Below are 16,394 nucleotides of genomic sequence, written 5' to 3'. Positions count from 1 at the left end.
TATGCTTCCAGATCTCTTACTCAACACACACACACAAATTTTAGAAGATTAACATACACTTCTTATGGGCCATAAATGCTTTTTTTTTTTTCCTGCTGGTTAGATCTAAATCTAAATTTGTGATAAATTACAGAGATTTCAGATATGCTTTCATTATGCAAGCAGACACATACTGCAAACTGGAGTACTGAGTCCAGCTAGGGAGCCCCCCATCCAAGAAGGACATTAACCTGTTGGAACAGGTCCAGAGTAGGCTGTAAAAGTGATCAGAGGGCTAGAACTTCTCTCCTGTGAGGACAGGCTGAGAGTTGGAATTGTTCAGCCTGGAGAAGGATCCTGGGAGAACGAAATGTGGCTTCTCAGTACTTAAAGGAGCATATAAGTGAGATGGGGACAGGCTTTGATAGGGCCTGTGGTGACAGAACAAGGGGTGATGGTTTTGAACTAGAAGAGGAGAGCTGTAGACTACATAGAAGGACTGAGTTTTTTATCCCGTGGGTGGTGAGACCCTGGCCGAGGTTGCCCAGAGAGTAGATGCCCCATCCCTGGAAGCATTCCAGGTCAGGGACACAAGGTCACATAGCTGAAGATCCCTGCTGACTGCAGGGGGATGGACTAAATGACCTTTAAGGGTCCCTTCCAACCTAAAGTATCCTATAATTCTAAGACATGAAGCTACCTCTAAACTTACTGCCAAACTGAGGAAACAATGGCCTTGCCCATGTTGTCAGATTGTACTGCCTGGGATCCACAGGCTCAGAATGTCTGAGCAGCCCTTCCACACGTGAAGGCAGCAGCATGCAGTACTATGGGGCCATGGTCTTGCCTTCTGTCACCCAACAGAAAAGTTTCTAAGGCCATTTGTAGGGGAAAAGATCTTGCCCAGCAGTTGGTGAAGACAGACTCTTCCTATGCTGCTGAAGGGAATCAGTACAGAGCAGTACATATGCTGATGTATCTAAATTATCTTGCAATCTCCTAAGTAGAAATCTTGTATTTAAATTACAGGGAAAAAGGTCAAGTTCATACAAAGAATGCAGTAAGACAGTTTAAATTAATTGTGCTGTAATGTGAGTGGAAATGAAAAAGCAGATACTACAAAGTAGCTTAGGTAATGCCTGATATTCCTTAGTATGAGCCATTACAAGTCATTAAATATGCAGTCATCTTCTGTATTGATCTATAACCCAAATAGCCAACATCTCACTTTAATAATAGGTACACTTAAAACACATTTTGACTGCTACCGACAAAATCTGTGTCAATCAAAACTTCTGTCAACAGATCTGCATTTGTGAATAGAAAGTTCACCACCAAAGGCAATCAAAACATTCTGTAATTAGCAGCTTCCTTTAGGATGCCAAATAGTCATTTCCCTTCTTCAACCATTTGTCTGCTTCCTCTTTTCTATAAAATGAACCAAAGCTAACTGTCACACCCTTATGACATAGAAAGACAAATTGTTAATGATTTCCTTACTTTTGTATCACTACATCTTTATCCTCACTTTCATGCTCCCAAACTACGATTTTTTTCCACAAGGGTAGGTAAAGACCATTCCCCTCCTAGTCTAAACTGCTCTCTAGAATCCTGTATCTGATGGAAGTCCTTCACAGAGATAACTAAAGGGCATCTTAGTTGTGCAGAAGAATGTTGGGTAATTCTTAGAATCATTCAGCAGAACAATTTTCACCACAAACACAAGGATAACGTCGTGCCACACCACAGTTCTGTATCGACTGACAAAAAAAGAGACAACATACAGCCTTAAAAGGAGTTCCACAAGCCAGAACCTTTCAGGCAGTTTTGCTAAGAAGCATAAGAAAACAACACACTTGTTTGCACAACACAGACATGTTACCCCCCCTTACAAGCAGAAAACCCACACCATTTTGTGATACCCTTAACAGCTAAAACAAGTTACTCGCAGCACCCCCATCCACATTATATCACTGTTTTATATCCTTATTTCCTGAAGTTCATCATGTTTAACTCTGCTTGATATCCCTCCTCATGCCTTCTGGTACACACGTAGATACAGGCTTTACTCAAACTAAGGAGTTGAGAATGTGGGGAAAAAGCCCAAACACTACAGCTCCCCCACCTGACCTACTCCTGGTATTTGTAGCTGTGTGTATGCTTGTCAGCTACGTAACAAAGTGCTTAGGAGGCAACTTCCCACTGTTCAGCCAAGCTGCTAACTGGCAGACAGGGGCGCTGTAAAAATACATCAGGATAGCAAGCCCCAAACAGGGTTCAGTGTCTTGACTTTACTATAGTCAGTATATTTACTTCAGTATATTTCCTGCAACATAAACGCGGTTCCTAACCTTTGTCTGTGCGTCTCCCAGACTTGCATTAACCTTGCCGGCACTACTCTATCAGTGAAAGCTTGTGAAGAAAGAGAACACAATGCAGTGCAGCCAGAGGCAGCCTGGGCACTCCGCTGCATGCTCTGCTGCTGTGGAAGCGCAGCCCAGCACCGGAGGCTACCAACTCCACTTCTGCAGTAACCGGGGGATAAATTCCACCGGCTTCTGCCCAGAGATGCGGAGGGAGCTCCCCCGGAGCAAGGAGACACAACGACAGAGCCTGGTAGCTTTCTAAAGAGCCAGCACAGTACCGTTTTCAACCGCTTACAGACCCGGTGCCACCGCGGCCGTTTCCCACAGGGCTTCTGCCCCTCACGCAGGCAGGCAGGCGGGAGCACACCCCCGCTCCAGGCGCCACCGCAGCGCTCCCCGGCACCACTGCCGCTGTAGCAGCCCAGGGCCGCCGCCCTCCCCTCCCTTGTGGGGGTTTGCACACACACAGCCGCCTCCGCCGCCCTTCCCGCCAAGCGCGCGCCCGCACTCACCCGCCCGCCGCCGCTCGCCTCAGGCGGCGGTGACCCGGATGTTGATGCGTCCCGCTCCGCCCCGCCGGAAGCAGACGTGGCGGCGGCGCTGCCCGCCCTGCCCCGGAGCCGCCGGCCGGCATGAGGGGCTGCCGGCACTGGCCGTCCGTCCCGGCCGTCCCCCGGGCGCTGCTCTGCGGGCTGCTGGCGGCAGTTACCGTGGCGGAGGGCGGCCGCGCTCTCCCGCAGCTCAGCGACGACATTCCCTTCAGGGTGAACTGGCCCGGCGCCAAGTTCAGCCTGGTCGGTACCGGGGCGGGGCTGAGGGGAGTTGTGAGGGGGCTGTGAGGGAAGGGCGAGGGTTTGTGCTCTGCAGCCTCCCTCGCTCAGGAGCTGGACTGTCCGTAGGTAGCTCCGGCAGCAGGGCTTAGCTCCAGCCAGCAGAGCCCCCCTCCCACTCGGCGGTTGGTCTGGAGGACCCGCGGGAAGGTGTGCTTCACTTCGGGGCGCTCTCCGAACAGCCTTGGTGGTGCCTGCCTTAGCACCCTGGGCTTGGCTCTGGGGGCAAGCAGTAAGGGCACACGCACCAGACCGGAGGACAAGGCCGTAGCTTAGGCTTGGCATCTGGGAAAGTCTCCCCCAAGCCAACGTGTGCATGGCTGGCTCCAGAGGGGAATGGGTGCGGATGTAAACTGCAGTCAGGTAACTGGAGGAGTGTGGAAGTGTGGCTGGAGGTAGAAGGGTCAAAGCAAGGGAGGAAATCAAGCAAATACGAGCAAGCCACTTCAAGCTTAAGTGCTGAAGCCCAGTCTTGTAATATAATTAAAATCTACACCACTTGCTCTGTGAGTTATTGAAGAGCTCAGGAATCTGTTTAACAAGTAGCATTAAGAATGCCACCTGACTAATCCACAGGATGTTTGTTTCCTTAGCCTACGACTGGTGTCCTGTACAAAGAGGATAACTACATTATAATGACCACTGTAGATAAAGAGAAATATAAATGTATTCTCCCACTGATAGCAAGTGGCAACGAGGTAAGTCCAGTCAAGGGGTTTTTGTAACTATAAACGAGTCTCTATTGGGTCTTTTTGTTTCTTCTTCCAGAACAAAAGGCTTTTCCTGTCAAAGGAAAATCATGTCATGTGTGGCAGGTGCCTTCACTTTGTATGACAGACCAGCTCTGCATTAAGTGGGGCCAGTGTGAGCAATCTGAAGTCCTTGTTTGGCAGCACATAATTCCCCTGATGTTCTTTTTATTGCTAGGTCTATAGCTGTTTGGGTTATTCTTTATTTCAAGTACTCCTGTCAAGTTCAGGCCAGTGAAGGACTGTAAAGGTTAACACTGCTGTCGCGATCACCCTATGTGAAAATGCTGTCTGGGTAGTGCTCCTAGCACCGACAGTACAAGCTGTTCTGTCGTTTCTTCCTGACTGGGAAAACTGAATGTACAACGTGGGGCTTACATTTTAAAAAGTGTATAAATTCTTTTGTAGAAGAGAAGGTAGACTGAGGAGACCTTTGGTGAGGTTTATTCTTGGTCATCTGCTCCTCTGTTGTTGGGCACCTCCATTCTCACATAGCTTTCACCCTTTAAATGACTGACACGACAGAATGCTTCAGCCTAGGTGCGAAATCTTCAGTACTGAAGAGCTTTGTGTGGAAATCTCTTGTATAGGATGCTCATTTACAGACCAAAAATTATGCAGGACTGCCACAGTAAAAGTTCCTTTCACACAGTGTAGAATTTGTGAGTTTTATTTGCCCCTTCTTACTAAATTCCCGTGTTTCCTAACCACCACACAGCTCCTCCGGGGCAGGAGCTGAGGTTTTCTACATTCACATTTTGTTACAAGATTTTTTTAGCTATACTTGTTTGGTTTGTGTTCTTTTTTTTACTTACTGCAAATGAATATTAACTAACCAGAGTACTGCAGACTTTAATGTAATGAAATACCCTTACTGTTCTAGGAAGAAGAAAAAGACTATAAAGGTCCTACTCCAAGAGAATTGCTGGAACCTCTCTTCAAGCAAAGCAGCTGTTCATATAGAGTATGTTCCTTCTGTGTTGATAATAGACACATTAATCAAAAATAATGATGTGTCTGAAACTCCAGGTATTGAGTCAGTACAAAAATAAGGTCTCTACAGCTTCATGACTATACCTTAACGTGTCTGAGAAAATCTCTATAGTTGAAGGTGTCTGGATTCCTGACACTGATAAAATGCCTGGGGACCGCTGAGGCCATGCACTGCGCTGTTGGTTTTGAGTGCCCAAGCACCTCTGCGTGGGCTGCATTTCACTGCTGCAAAAGCCAAAATTTGGGGGAATTACTGGGTGGTTGTTTGTTTTTTTTTTTGGGGGTAATATATTTAAACAGAATTTGTATTTTTTTCAAGATTGAGTCTTACTGGACTTACGAGGTCTGCCATGGAAAACACATCCGTCAGTATCACGAGGAGAAGGAAACAGGGCAGGTAGGCTTCTTACAACTTAGGTGTCTCAACCCCCTCTTCCAATGGCATATGTGTGCTTAAGTCCTCCTCTTCGATTCCTGGATGCTTGAAAGTGTGGACAAAAGCAAATGAAAGTTGCCTTAACTTTTTTCACTTGTAGAAGATAAACATCCAGGAGTATTATCTGGGAAACATGATGATGAAGAACCCGTTGTCAGAACCAGGTCTGTCTCAGACTATCTCATTTTGTGGGTGCTATTTTAATTTTGGTGGGGTTTTTTGGGGTTGGTGTGTTTGTTTGTGGAGTTGGTTTTTTTGGTTGGTTGTCGTTTGGGGGTTTTAATGTGTTGGGTTTTTTTTTTTCATTATTATTACTGCCTGAGAAATAGGCTGTGGAAAATTGACTCCCGGTGCAATACAACATCATTTTGTAGATTACTCATTTTTTACAGTACCTCTTCAATTAATTCCATTAAGCAACTCAATTTGCATTCATCCTGTCAATTCAGCCATGCTGGGTAATTGGAGGAATTAATAATTAGTGTCAGGGAAAGAAAATAGATAATGTAAGAAATAACCCCAATATATGGCAGATCATTCTTTGATAATGTAGCCGGTTGCCACTCTTTTTTTGCATGGGGAGAAGAGTCTTTAAGAACACACCAGAGGGCAGAATGTGTAGCACACCTTGGGCTCTGTTCTTTTGTAATAAAACAGAGTCTGCAAAACCAAACATGCAGCCTTTGCAGGTAGATTTGTTCCTTGGGACTGTTTGAGAGTCTTCATTGTTTTAGGGATCTTGGTGCACATCTGCAGAACTACTGCAGTGAGGCTTTGGTGGAAGTTGGGTAGCTGACCCCAAATTCAAGTGGTGCTTCAGAATAGCTAATTTTCTGAGCATTTCCATTTTATTTGCCTGCAAATTACTGTTGATGCTGGAAATTCTGTGGCTGTATCTGCCAAAATCTGCTTACCTGTTTGAGCACTTTGGCAGTACATTAGTCCAAAGAACTCCAAAAATCCACAGACCAAGTGCTGGTCAGTGTTGATAGAAGCAACAGAAAAAGCATCATCTAGGTGGTTTCCTTTCATTCCAGGCTAGTGTGTAAAAGGTGGGCACCACTTTTCTGAAAGTGATGAACTTGAACACCTCAGTCTTGGAGGGGATTTAGCACTGCTAATCCCATTCTTCTGCATTCCTACCTCCAGCTTTCAGTTAGGTAACCGACTCTTGAAAAGAAACAGGGCTTCAGAAACTGCATTGCTTGTCATTTCTTCATTAGTGAGTTAGAGTGCTCATTTGTGCTCATTAATTCTGTGTGGAGATACCCAATTCTTCTCAGATGTACAGGAAACAAAATGCTTAATTTGAGTTACCAATTCTGTTTGGGGTTAAAAGCTGAAGTTAACATCTGATGGTATTTCAGACTATCTTACTGGAGTCTTGGGATGTTGACCCCTGTCCTTTCTGCTTAGGTGGCAGACTGTATTCCTGCTACACTTCCTGTACAGCAATTCACACTACTTTTCTTAAGAATGAGGAGTATACCCTCTGAGGCTGCTTACTGAGGTGGGCTGAAGTACTTGGCTGCTTACTGTCCCAGCCTGAAATTCACTCCCTTTGAAGAGGCAGTCAGCTGTCCCTTGCAGAATAGTATCAGTGATATGCTCCTGGCCTTCCTGTGGTGCTGGGGCAGAGTTGGACCTGTCCTTCAACTAGAAAATTGATTTAGGAGGATGCTAACTTGAGTTTTGTTCTGTTTGCTCTGCATGTCAGATAAATGTTTTAATGTCCTTCCTTTCCTCTTTTGCACCTGCAAGTTCATGAAACTGACTCGGCAGCGTGTACACAAAGTGCTAGCAAACAAACCAACAATTTCTCTGTACATAACTTTATTTTATTGCAAGTTCTGAGATTTTATGCTTACCTCATTCTTAATTATTCCCTAGATCAAGAAGAGAAGGAAAGTTCAAAAGAGAGTGCCAAAGAGGCAAGTAAAAAACATCTATCCTAATTTTTGCTGTGGAGGCAATTTTGGTGAGATGATGTAATTAAGTTCCAACTTCTAGACAAGTAGAAGGTCATCTAGGTTGTAGGTTCCAACATGGCTTTTATACAAACAGAACTTGAGGCACCCAGGAACTTTAGCTGCTTCCAAAACAGGAGCCATGAGAGAGACTTTCACCATTTTGGTTAAAACCAGGAAGGCAATGTGCCTGGACAGCCCTGAGCAGTCTGGTAGAGCTACACATGTCTCCCCATCTCCTAGACTACAGGGTGAGCATGGCTGGCATGGTGCTCATGGTTCTTAGAACTGAAATGTCAGGCAGCTCATGAAGAGCAACCAGAGCTCACGTGGCTTTGTGCAGTGCTGTGCTGGAGGTAATAAACCAGAACATGTTTGGATGTTGCAGAACCACCAAATAACTATACAGGGGACATTTTTCCATCTAGTAGTGCTGGTTCTGTACAGTGCAGTAATGGTTTTGTTTGTTTCTGAAGTCACACAGATTTACTGTGATTCTTAACTTGCACTTTCTTTCATCTAGATACCTACAAAAAATATAGAGGGGCAGATGACCCCCTACTATCCTGTAGAGATGGGAAATGGCACACCGTGTAGCCTGAGGCAGAACCTACCCAGGTCAAGTACAGTGATCTACATCTGTCACCCAGAAGCCAAACACGAGATTCTCTCAGTGGCAGAAGTTACAACCTGCGAATACGAAGTGGTTATCCTGACGCCCCTGTTATGCAGCCATCCTAAATACAGGTGTGGTACTCGCGCTTCGGCTAACAGCCCGCTCTCATCTGCCTCCACGCGAGCGAGATAGCCCGCTGGCGTTTCTGACAGCTGTGACACGTGGGCACGTACTTTGGCAAGTGCAGTTTTGCCAAGTCTTAACTTCTCAAGTTAAGTTGCACAACATTTGCATTTTGTAAGTCTGCAGGAATTGATCCCCTGTAAGAAGCAGCTAGGGAGTATCACTGTTTTCCACAGGTACGTTTGTAGCCCTGTCATTCTGGAGAAGCACACACTTTCAGGCTGCAGACACATCGAGAACACTCAGTCTCCTCTTAGTTTATGATTTCTTGGAAGATCATAGTATCACAGTGTCAGTCAGGGTTGGAAGGGACCACAAGGATCATCCAGTTCCAACCCCCCTGCCATGGGCAGGGACACCCCACACTAGATCAGCCTGGCCAGAGCCTCAGCCAGCCTGGTCTTAAACACCTCCAGGGACGGGGCCTCAACCACCTCCCTGGACAACCCATTCCAGGGCTTCACCACTCTCATGGTGAAGAACCTCCTCTTCACATCCAGCCTGAATCTCCCCACCTCCAGCTTCATTCCATCCCCCCTAGTCCTGTCACTCCCTGAGATCCTGAGAAGTCCCTCCCCAGCCTTCCTGTAGGCCCCCTTCAGATACTGGAAGGCCACAAAGAGGTCACCTCAGAGCCTTCTCTTCTGCAGACTGAACTGCATCCTTGTGGTATTGAGAGCCTGCAGATGTCCATTATTTGTGTGCACAGACTTCAGCTTCTCTAATTTATGAAAACGAAGCACACCCTTCAGCCACAACCTTAGCATTTATTTTGGCAGTACTCCCATTTTAAAGAGCTCCCATCTGTCTGTCCTGCTTTATTGCCTTACCTTCAGCTCTGCAAGTCATTTTCACATGAAGGATTCACAATTTCAGTGTTACTTTTCAACAGTCAAATCTAGGATTCGTTTTGTGCCTTTTGGGTTTTGGTGAGTTGTACCATGCATCCAAGGGGTATCCATAGTCTCAATGCTGCAAGCGTTTGGCCTTTCAAAGGTGTAGACAGAGCTGCAAATGGAAGAGGACATATAAATGAAGAGGGGAATTAAGGGACAAGAGTTCAGAATCCCCAACAAGAGTTCAGAATCCCCACATACACAGATGTCAGCACAAGTGAGCATTTAATCAGTGTTCTGAAAGAGGCAGCAAGGTCTAAAGGAAAAAACCCATTTTATAAACACTTGCCAGCTGGAGCAGATGAGTGATGATGTGGTTAAATATTTAGTGTCAATTACAAATGTTCTCATGTAGGTGGGTCTGGTAATACTGTGTTATCTGTGGCACTTAGCTCTTGCACTACTGTATGTTTACTACATGAGTCATTTAAGCTGCTCTATCAGCAGGAAAATAAAAAGCACACAGGGTAATTGTTCTATTGTTTGAGGATAAAATCTTGATCTGCTGCCTCTATCCAAAGGGAATATTTTTTCTTTGGAAAAAAGGAAATACTTTTCCTTTCTGTGAAACACTTCCTGGCCACTAGCAGGAAATACTGCAAACAAACAAGCAAGCTCTTTATTCTCCTACTTAGTAAATAAAGCTGGGTGGAGACAGCAGGCTGGAAACGCTGCACAGCAGAGGTCACACCAAACAAACCTCATTTTAAGTGAAGTGCAGTTTTCCTGTCAGCTTCCTGAAACAGCTCTGAGTTGTACTTCAGCCACTAGTACTTCTCTTCTACACCCATCATCTTACGTCAGCAAATGTATATACACTAGTTCTAGTTGTCCTTCTTCTTTGGGTTTAAATTGACTTTAAACTGGTAGGAATGTGGGACAGGGATGCAGGCAGTGAGAGACAGCATTTGTCTGCTGTATCTGTTTGTTTGTCTTAAGGTTACCATTCAGGCAAAGCTAGGCTGCTTTGGTATGGGGTTTATTTAATGCAGTTACTGGTTAGGAAATGTGTGGTGATTATACACAGTAACTACTGGGTATTGCAGACTACTCTGTTAAAGTGTGTTGGTGTTTGGTTATTATGTTTTAATGAGATCTTCATCTGCATAAATCAAGGGGAAAGCTCTCTCTCTGCTTCATCTTTTTGCTTTTGCTTCCCTGAGATGAGATGCTTTTTGCAGGTGTAACTTGTGAAGAGAGTGATAAAGGAATAATGGGGGTATGTGCAGCATGAAAAATATATGCACCTCAGCTCAGCCTGAAGCTTAGGGCAACAAAAAAGTCTGGCTTTACTTGAAGGCATACTAAATGATGTATTGTTTGGCCAGGTTCAGGGCTTCCCCTGTGAATGACATCTTTTGCCAGTCTCTGCCTGGATCCCCGCTTAAACCCCATAATCTAGAACAGCTGGAGAAGCAGCAAGAAATGCTGAAGATGCCTTTTAGAAGGGTGAAGGAGGTAGGATTTCTCACAGCCAAGTTCATTTACTATCAAATAACTTCATATACTTGATAAGATTGCACAAGGGACTTACAAAACCCAACCAGGCCTATTTGTGTGTACTTCAATTTCAGGAAGAAATACATTCTCCAAAAGAGGAGAAGTTTTCTGCAATTCACAAGCCTGTTGCTGTTGGGAGCCATCAGCTACTGACTGTGGGCACCACTCACATCTCCAAATTGACTGATGACCAGCTTATAAAGGAATTTCTTAGTGGTTCCTACTGCTTCCATGGGGTGAGGAATAAAGCTGTGCATAACAAATGAGCTGCTCCGTAACTGCACACGGTGCTTTATGCATTTAGTTTGCTTTTTGCTGGTAGCTACATTCTCAAAATAATTGCCTTTCCCTGCATTGATACATGAGAGGAAAAAAAGACTGATCAAACTTGAGAGAGCAGCCAGCAGAGGACAGGTAGCTGAAGCTTCCTCCTTCTTTGAAAGAGGAAGGTACTTCTTTAAAGGTCAGGAAGCATACAGATAGTTTAAAGAATTTGGTTTTGTGTGGCTCTTGCAAAAGTCTCTGATTAAACTGCTTTATTCCATCCCTTGCCTATGTCAATTAGCCTAGTGAGAGATTCCCTCTCAGGGGAAAGCTTGAATCAACATCTCTCATAGGTATGGAGGTTTACAGACCGTTGGTTAGGGTGTGGAGAGAAAGGGAGGTGGTTGCTTTGGGGTGTTCCATTTGGTCTGGGGGCTTGGTTTTAACACTGAAATTACTCCTCTTCCTCAGGGTGTTGGTTGGTGGAAGTACGAATTCTGCTACGGCAAGTATGTTCATCAGTATCATGAGGTATGTTTAAATAGCTGTCCAGCTGATCAACATCTTGGGTTTAAGAAGCTGCATTTCATAAAAGAGATCCTCCATGTACTGCTGCAGAGCACACAGGGGGATGTAGCTACCGTGCCATAGAGAGCACAGTGATAATTGAGGCTGAAAAAACATGGGGGTTTGGGGGAGTGCTCCTGTGGTGATTCAGTCACTTTTATTAGCTCATAGAGCCTGGGTGGCTGTTCTGAAGAGAACACCAATATCCCTCTTGGTCCTAAGACAAGATCAGTCACAGTCTGTCCCAAACGCAAGGACATGTTCTGTGGACAGCAGCAGACTTGCTCTAGAAATTGTTTATCACACTATTAAAATATCCTCACTGTTTGCCATATCCTGCAAGGTGTAACACTCAGCTTTTCTTTTCCTAGGATAAGGAAAGTGGGAAGACATCTGTGGTTGTGGGTACCTGGAGCAGGGAGGAGCACATCGAATGGTCCCGGAAGAACGCTGCTCGAACCTACTACCTGAGAGAGGATGGCACTCGGACAGTCAGGTAGGGCTGTGCAGGGCCTGCTTCACTTCTGCAGTGCCCGAGTGGTTAGGATGCCAACAGATACAATAAAGTCAAAAGCACAGTGTGCTGTTACTATTAACTTATTTCCATGCCCCCCAATCAACATGCACCATCAGAACATGTAATTCCATTCTTTGGAGATGCAAGGAAAGATCTTCCAGTAGTGAACAATGGTTTGCTTCTGCGGTGACTGAAGTACAGCAGGCTACGTCTTTGTTCTGTGTATTTCAGTTAAATATGTGACACCTCACAGAAGGGGTTGGAAAGGACATTAAAGATCCTGTAGTTCCAAGCCTTTGCTGTGGGCAGGACACCTGCTAGACCAGGTTACTCAAGGCCCCATCTGGCCTGGCTTTGAACACTTCCCAGGGTTGGAATCTCCACACCTTCTCTGGGTAACCTATTCCAGTGCCTTACCACCCTCATGGTGAAGAATTTATTCCTAATGTCTAGCTTAAAGCCATTTTGAAGCCATTACCTCTCATTCTCTCACTACATGTCTTTAAAAAGTCCCTCTCCAGCTTTCCTGTGGGTACCCTTCAAATACTGGAAAGGCTGTTAAAAGGTTTCCCAGGAGCCTTCTCTTCTCTTGGCTGAACAACCCCAACTCTCTCAGCCTGTCTGCAAAGGAGAGGTGCTCCAGCACCTCTGAATGATGAGATGCTGCATCACAGAGGTTCACTGTGTGCTTAAGAACTCTGTTTATTATCTCCAAACTTTTCCACTCCAATCCTTTGTGGCAGGATGGTGTCTCATTTCTATGGAAACGGAGATGTTTGCGACCTAACAGACAAGCCAAGGCAGGTGACTGTGAAATTGAAGTAAGTTAACTTTTTCAGTAAACTGGTGTTTGTGTCTCTGGCAGAGGTGAAAGCCTCTGTTCATAAAGCCATGACTGTCAGCTTAGTAAAAATGCCCTAGATCTGAGGGAGTAACATGGTTGAGCTTTGTGCTTGTTATGTGCTAGACAATGCAAAAGTCACTTTTCTTGTTTTCAGATGTAAGGAATCGGATTCTCCTCACGCTGTGACCATATACATGTTAGAGCCTCATTCTTGCCAATACATCCTCGGGGTATGTAAAGACATGCTCCAATTCCCTAAGATCGGGTGCCACCCCCTAGTGGACATCTCCAGGAGTACGTTTAAAACAGGCCCTTCCTTGCAGGGGCTCTTCATTGGAAGCTGCATTTGCTCCGAGGAAGGAGGGGGGTTACTAATTACAGTAGTTACCTTCTAAATATGCTACAGAGTCAATCTTGGAAAGAACAAGCAAAAAAGTTAGAGTGATGCTAGGATACTGTGCCTCTTGTCATTAATCTCTTGTAAATGTTTATCAGTGATTTAATGATCTTTCACACTTCCATCCCTTCTGTTCAAGGTGGAGTCCCCAGTCATCTGTAAAATCCTGGACACAGCAGATGAACATGGGCTCCTTTCAGTGCCCAGCTAAAGCCTGTGAACAAGATGTACCCCTCACTGACCCACTGGCGTTGCCCGTGTGAGCATCCCATCTGAGATGGCAAAGGCAGAGAGACGCTTCCAGCCAACCTCACCAGCAGCATTCTGAGAGATGAGAGACTCCTGAACCACTCTGTGTATAACTATCTGTATATAAGAGGTTATCAAGAAACTTTTAATGATTAAAATCTTGTCTTGCACTTCCTGTTTGGCTCCCGTGTGAGACGTTCTACAATCAGCATTGTTAAGGTAGAAATTGCTAACTTAAAGGCCAACTCCACGAGGTCCAGCTTCAAGTGAGGAGTTCAGCTGCCAACAGAATGAAACACTGCTTGGTCAGGAGCTTCAATAGCCACTGCATCACTAACTGATTCTACTGCCATAACTGTGTCCAAACACAAAGGTTACCTGAGTAGAAGTGCTTGGAACATACTAATATCCCACTCTATCCTCACCTTACTGTACCTTACTTCAGCTGTTTTTAATATGCCTATCTGGGCTCTTCCCAGCACTTTAAAAGTGCATTAACGTGCAGTGCAGCAGAGGAGGTCCAGAAATGGTGAGTTTACAGCTGAACAAACTTACTGAATGCTTGCCACAGGGTGCTTGAGAGCATAGGGTAAGGTCTGTGATGATGCCTCTGCTGGAAGGGGCAAAGCCTGGGCAGTGTGCTGAGCATGCTGATGACACATGTAAGCCCACTACACTTCCTTCTAAAGCTGTTGTGCAAGGTATTAGGAATTACGTTAACTGATGTCAGATGGAAATCCACCAAGCATTTGGCACCTGACAAGTTGACTGCTACCCAGAATAGCAAGTTAAACTATTGCAAGAGAACTCATGGTGGTGGCTCATACAGGAGAAAACTAAAACAGCACTGCCAGGATGATACTGCATTTAAATCCTAAGTCCCTGTTCCTTACACTGCTAAGCCAACAGACATAGGGATGAGGTAACAGAGGAAACTGAAAAAGGGGCAAGAGTCTTCTGTCCAGCTTTCCCCACAGTCTCCTGCAGCACTTGATAAAAAAGCATATGTTTTATTTTGAATCGTGGCTGCTCTGTATCTACTTGGCTGCTCTTGGGGAAGGCAGTATAGCCATGGTCTTAGTGCTGTGCAGAGCTCTAAAACCCCAGGTTTGGTCTGGATAGATACAGACACAGCATGGGTTGGGACGGTGCGAAGCTCCCTTCTCATCTGTCAGGCTAGGTCACACAACAGGGAGGAGATGACATGATAAAACTTCCTGTACAGCCCTCAGTTGTGGTCATTAGATGAGAAGAAAACCAAGAATAGTTCTGTGGCACAAAATAAATTCCACTTCGCTGCACAGAGGAAGTCCTGGGGTGATGGAGAAGCACAAGCTCTTAGACTAAGCAGCCACAGCACCTTAGTGTGCTGCTCATGCCAGCTTTAGCCCTAAAAACAAACCACACTGTTGCCAAACACATGAGATCTGTACCCAGTTCTGCATATTCCTCAGCTTCTACTTCCCTTTCTACAGGAAGCAATGCACTGACAGATGTTCCTACCCTGTGTCCAAACTACCCACAAGCACACAAATTCACAAGGATAAAGAACATGCTTTGCTTTTCCATTCACTTCCTGACCAACATGATTTTGGGAAAGAACCACCGAGGCAAGGCTGAGTGGTGGAGGAAGATGCTGCCAAAAACACACAGAGCACCACAGACCATGAGTGCCACTACTAGAAGCAATTAATTCTAATATAAATCTATCTTCTAACACATTCGAATCTAAAAGTAATGTGGAAAGGAGAGTAACTTGCTGCACTGACCCTCTCCCAGAGAAGCCCTGGAGTGCAGGAACCTGTCAGTGCCAAACACAGGTCAAAGCAAGCCTCTTCTGGCATGCAGAATGCACAAAGCAGAACTGGAGGGCTGAGGGCTTCCATTGCTGATCTGCTTAGGTTTATGCCTGAGCCATTGTGCAGGCTTGCTTCTCATCCTGAGAGGAAGAGTTGTTTCCCTGCTCATTTAAGAAACAGCAACCTGGAAATAACATGAAAAGCAGACAGCAAATTTGCAGCCCTAGTTTGGATCTCATCTGCAATTAGCCAAAGGAATGACATCACAGGAAACCTCATCTGAGAAATTGAAATGTGCCGCTTAGGTTATTTACTCCTATGGGAAGAGTGCAAAGGATGAGCTGCTTCAAGTCCCAAAGCACAGGACTTATCCAAGCAGGAAGGACAAACATTTAGCAAACAGCACTTAAGCCCTCCAACTCACCTGCACAGGAATGCTTAAAACTCACCTTGGGCTTCTTCAGTGCACCCTAAAGCAGTGTTGTAAGAGCAGCAGTGCTCACTTCTTGCCACAACCTGATGACTGAGTGTCAGAACATGAAATCAGAACTTTCTGCAGAAGGTGAGACTAATGCCAGTGTTGTTGTGTCTTTATTTGCATCTCCACTCAAAGACACTGCTCAAATACTGCCCCTGTACTCTGCATTGGTTAGGCTGCACCTTGAGTCCTGTGTCCAGTTCTGGGCCCCTCAGTTTAAGAAGGACATCGAAACACTTGAAGGTGTCCAGAGAAGGGTAACAAGGCTGGGGAGAGGCCTTCAGCACAGCCCTGTGAGGAGAGGCTGAGGGAGCTGGGATTGTTTAGCCTGGAGAAGAGGAGGCTCAGGGGAGACCTCATTGCCCTCTACAACTACCTGAAAGGAGGTTGTAGCCAGGAGGGGGTTGGTCTCTTCTCCCAGGCAACCAGTACCAGAACAAGAGGACACAGTCTCAAGCTGCATCAGGTTTAGGCTGGAGGTGAGGAGAAAGTTCTTCTCTGAGCGAGTCATTCATCATTGGAATGTGCTGCCCAGGAAGGTGGTGGAGTCACCGTCCCTGGAGGTGCTCAAGAGAAGACTGGACGTGGCACTTGGTGCCATGGTCTAGTCATGAGGTCTGTGGGGACAGGTTGGACTCGATGATCCTTGAGGTCTCTTCCAACCTTAGTGATACTGTAAAAGCAGCAGCTCCTTTAAGCTCTGCTTTCCTGAAGGCTGGTGGCTCATCATTTCTGGTCCTGAGCAGCTCTTGGACAGGTTCAGC

The 16,394-nt window shown here is 45.7% G+C and overlaps 2 protein-coding genes across 4 annotated transcripts in view; one reads left to right on the top strand and one right to left on the bottom strand.

Moving 5' to 3' along the window:
• Positions 1–2,910, bottom strand: part of ASB3 (ankyrin repeat and SOCS box containing 3) — a 29,494-nt gene extending 26,584 nt beyond the window's left edge. For both annotated transcript variants that reach the window (XR_010989156.1, XM_068153331.1), the window contains exon 1: positions 2,858–2,910. The gene's annotated coding sequence lies outside the window, so the exon portion shown is untranslated. The remainder of the gene's footprint in view (positions 1–2,857) is intronic.
• Positions 2,904–13,528, top strand: ERLEC1 (endoplasmic reticulum lectin 1). Of its 2 annotated transcripts, XM_068153333.1 has the most exons (14): positions 2,904–3,139; positions 3,769–3,873; positions 4,808–4,888; positions 5,237–5,314; positions 5,454–5,517; positions 7,244–7,284; positions 7,844–8,067; positions 10,344–10,473; positions 10,590–10,751; positions 11,251–11,310; positions 11,718–11,842; positions 12,607–12,684; positions 12,862–12,937; positions 13,244–13,528. In XM_068153333.1, exons 1-14 carry the CDS (start codon positions 2,978–2,980, stop codon positions 13,313–13,315), a joined length of 1,458 nt encoding a protein of 485 aa, XP_068009434.1. In that variant the 5' UTR covers positions 2,904–2,977; the 3' UTR covers positions 13,316–13,528. The 2 variants fall into 2 exon arrangements, with proteins under 2 accessions (XP_068009434.1, XP_068009435.1); XM_068153334.1 differs by lacking the exon at positions 12,607–12,684.
• The last annotated feature ends 2,866 nt before the right edge of the window (positions 13,529–16,394 follow it).

This window comes from Melanerpes formicivorus, unplaced genomic scaffold (assembly GCF_026170545.1).
Source record: "Melanerpes formicivorus ecotype bairdi unplaced genomic scaffold, bMelFor1.0.p_v2 SCAF_25, whole genome shotgun sequence".
NCBI classification, from domain to species: Eukaryota; Metazoa; Chordata; class Aves; order Piciformes; family Picidae; genus Melanerpes; species Melanerpes formicivorus.
Note: the sequence above shows the minus strand (reverse complement) of the source record. Positions and strands in the feature narration are given on the sequence as shown.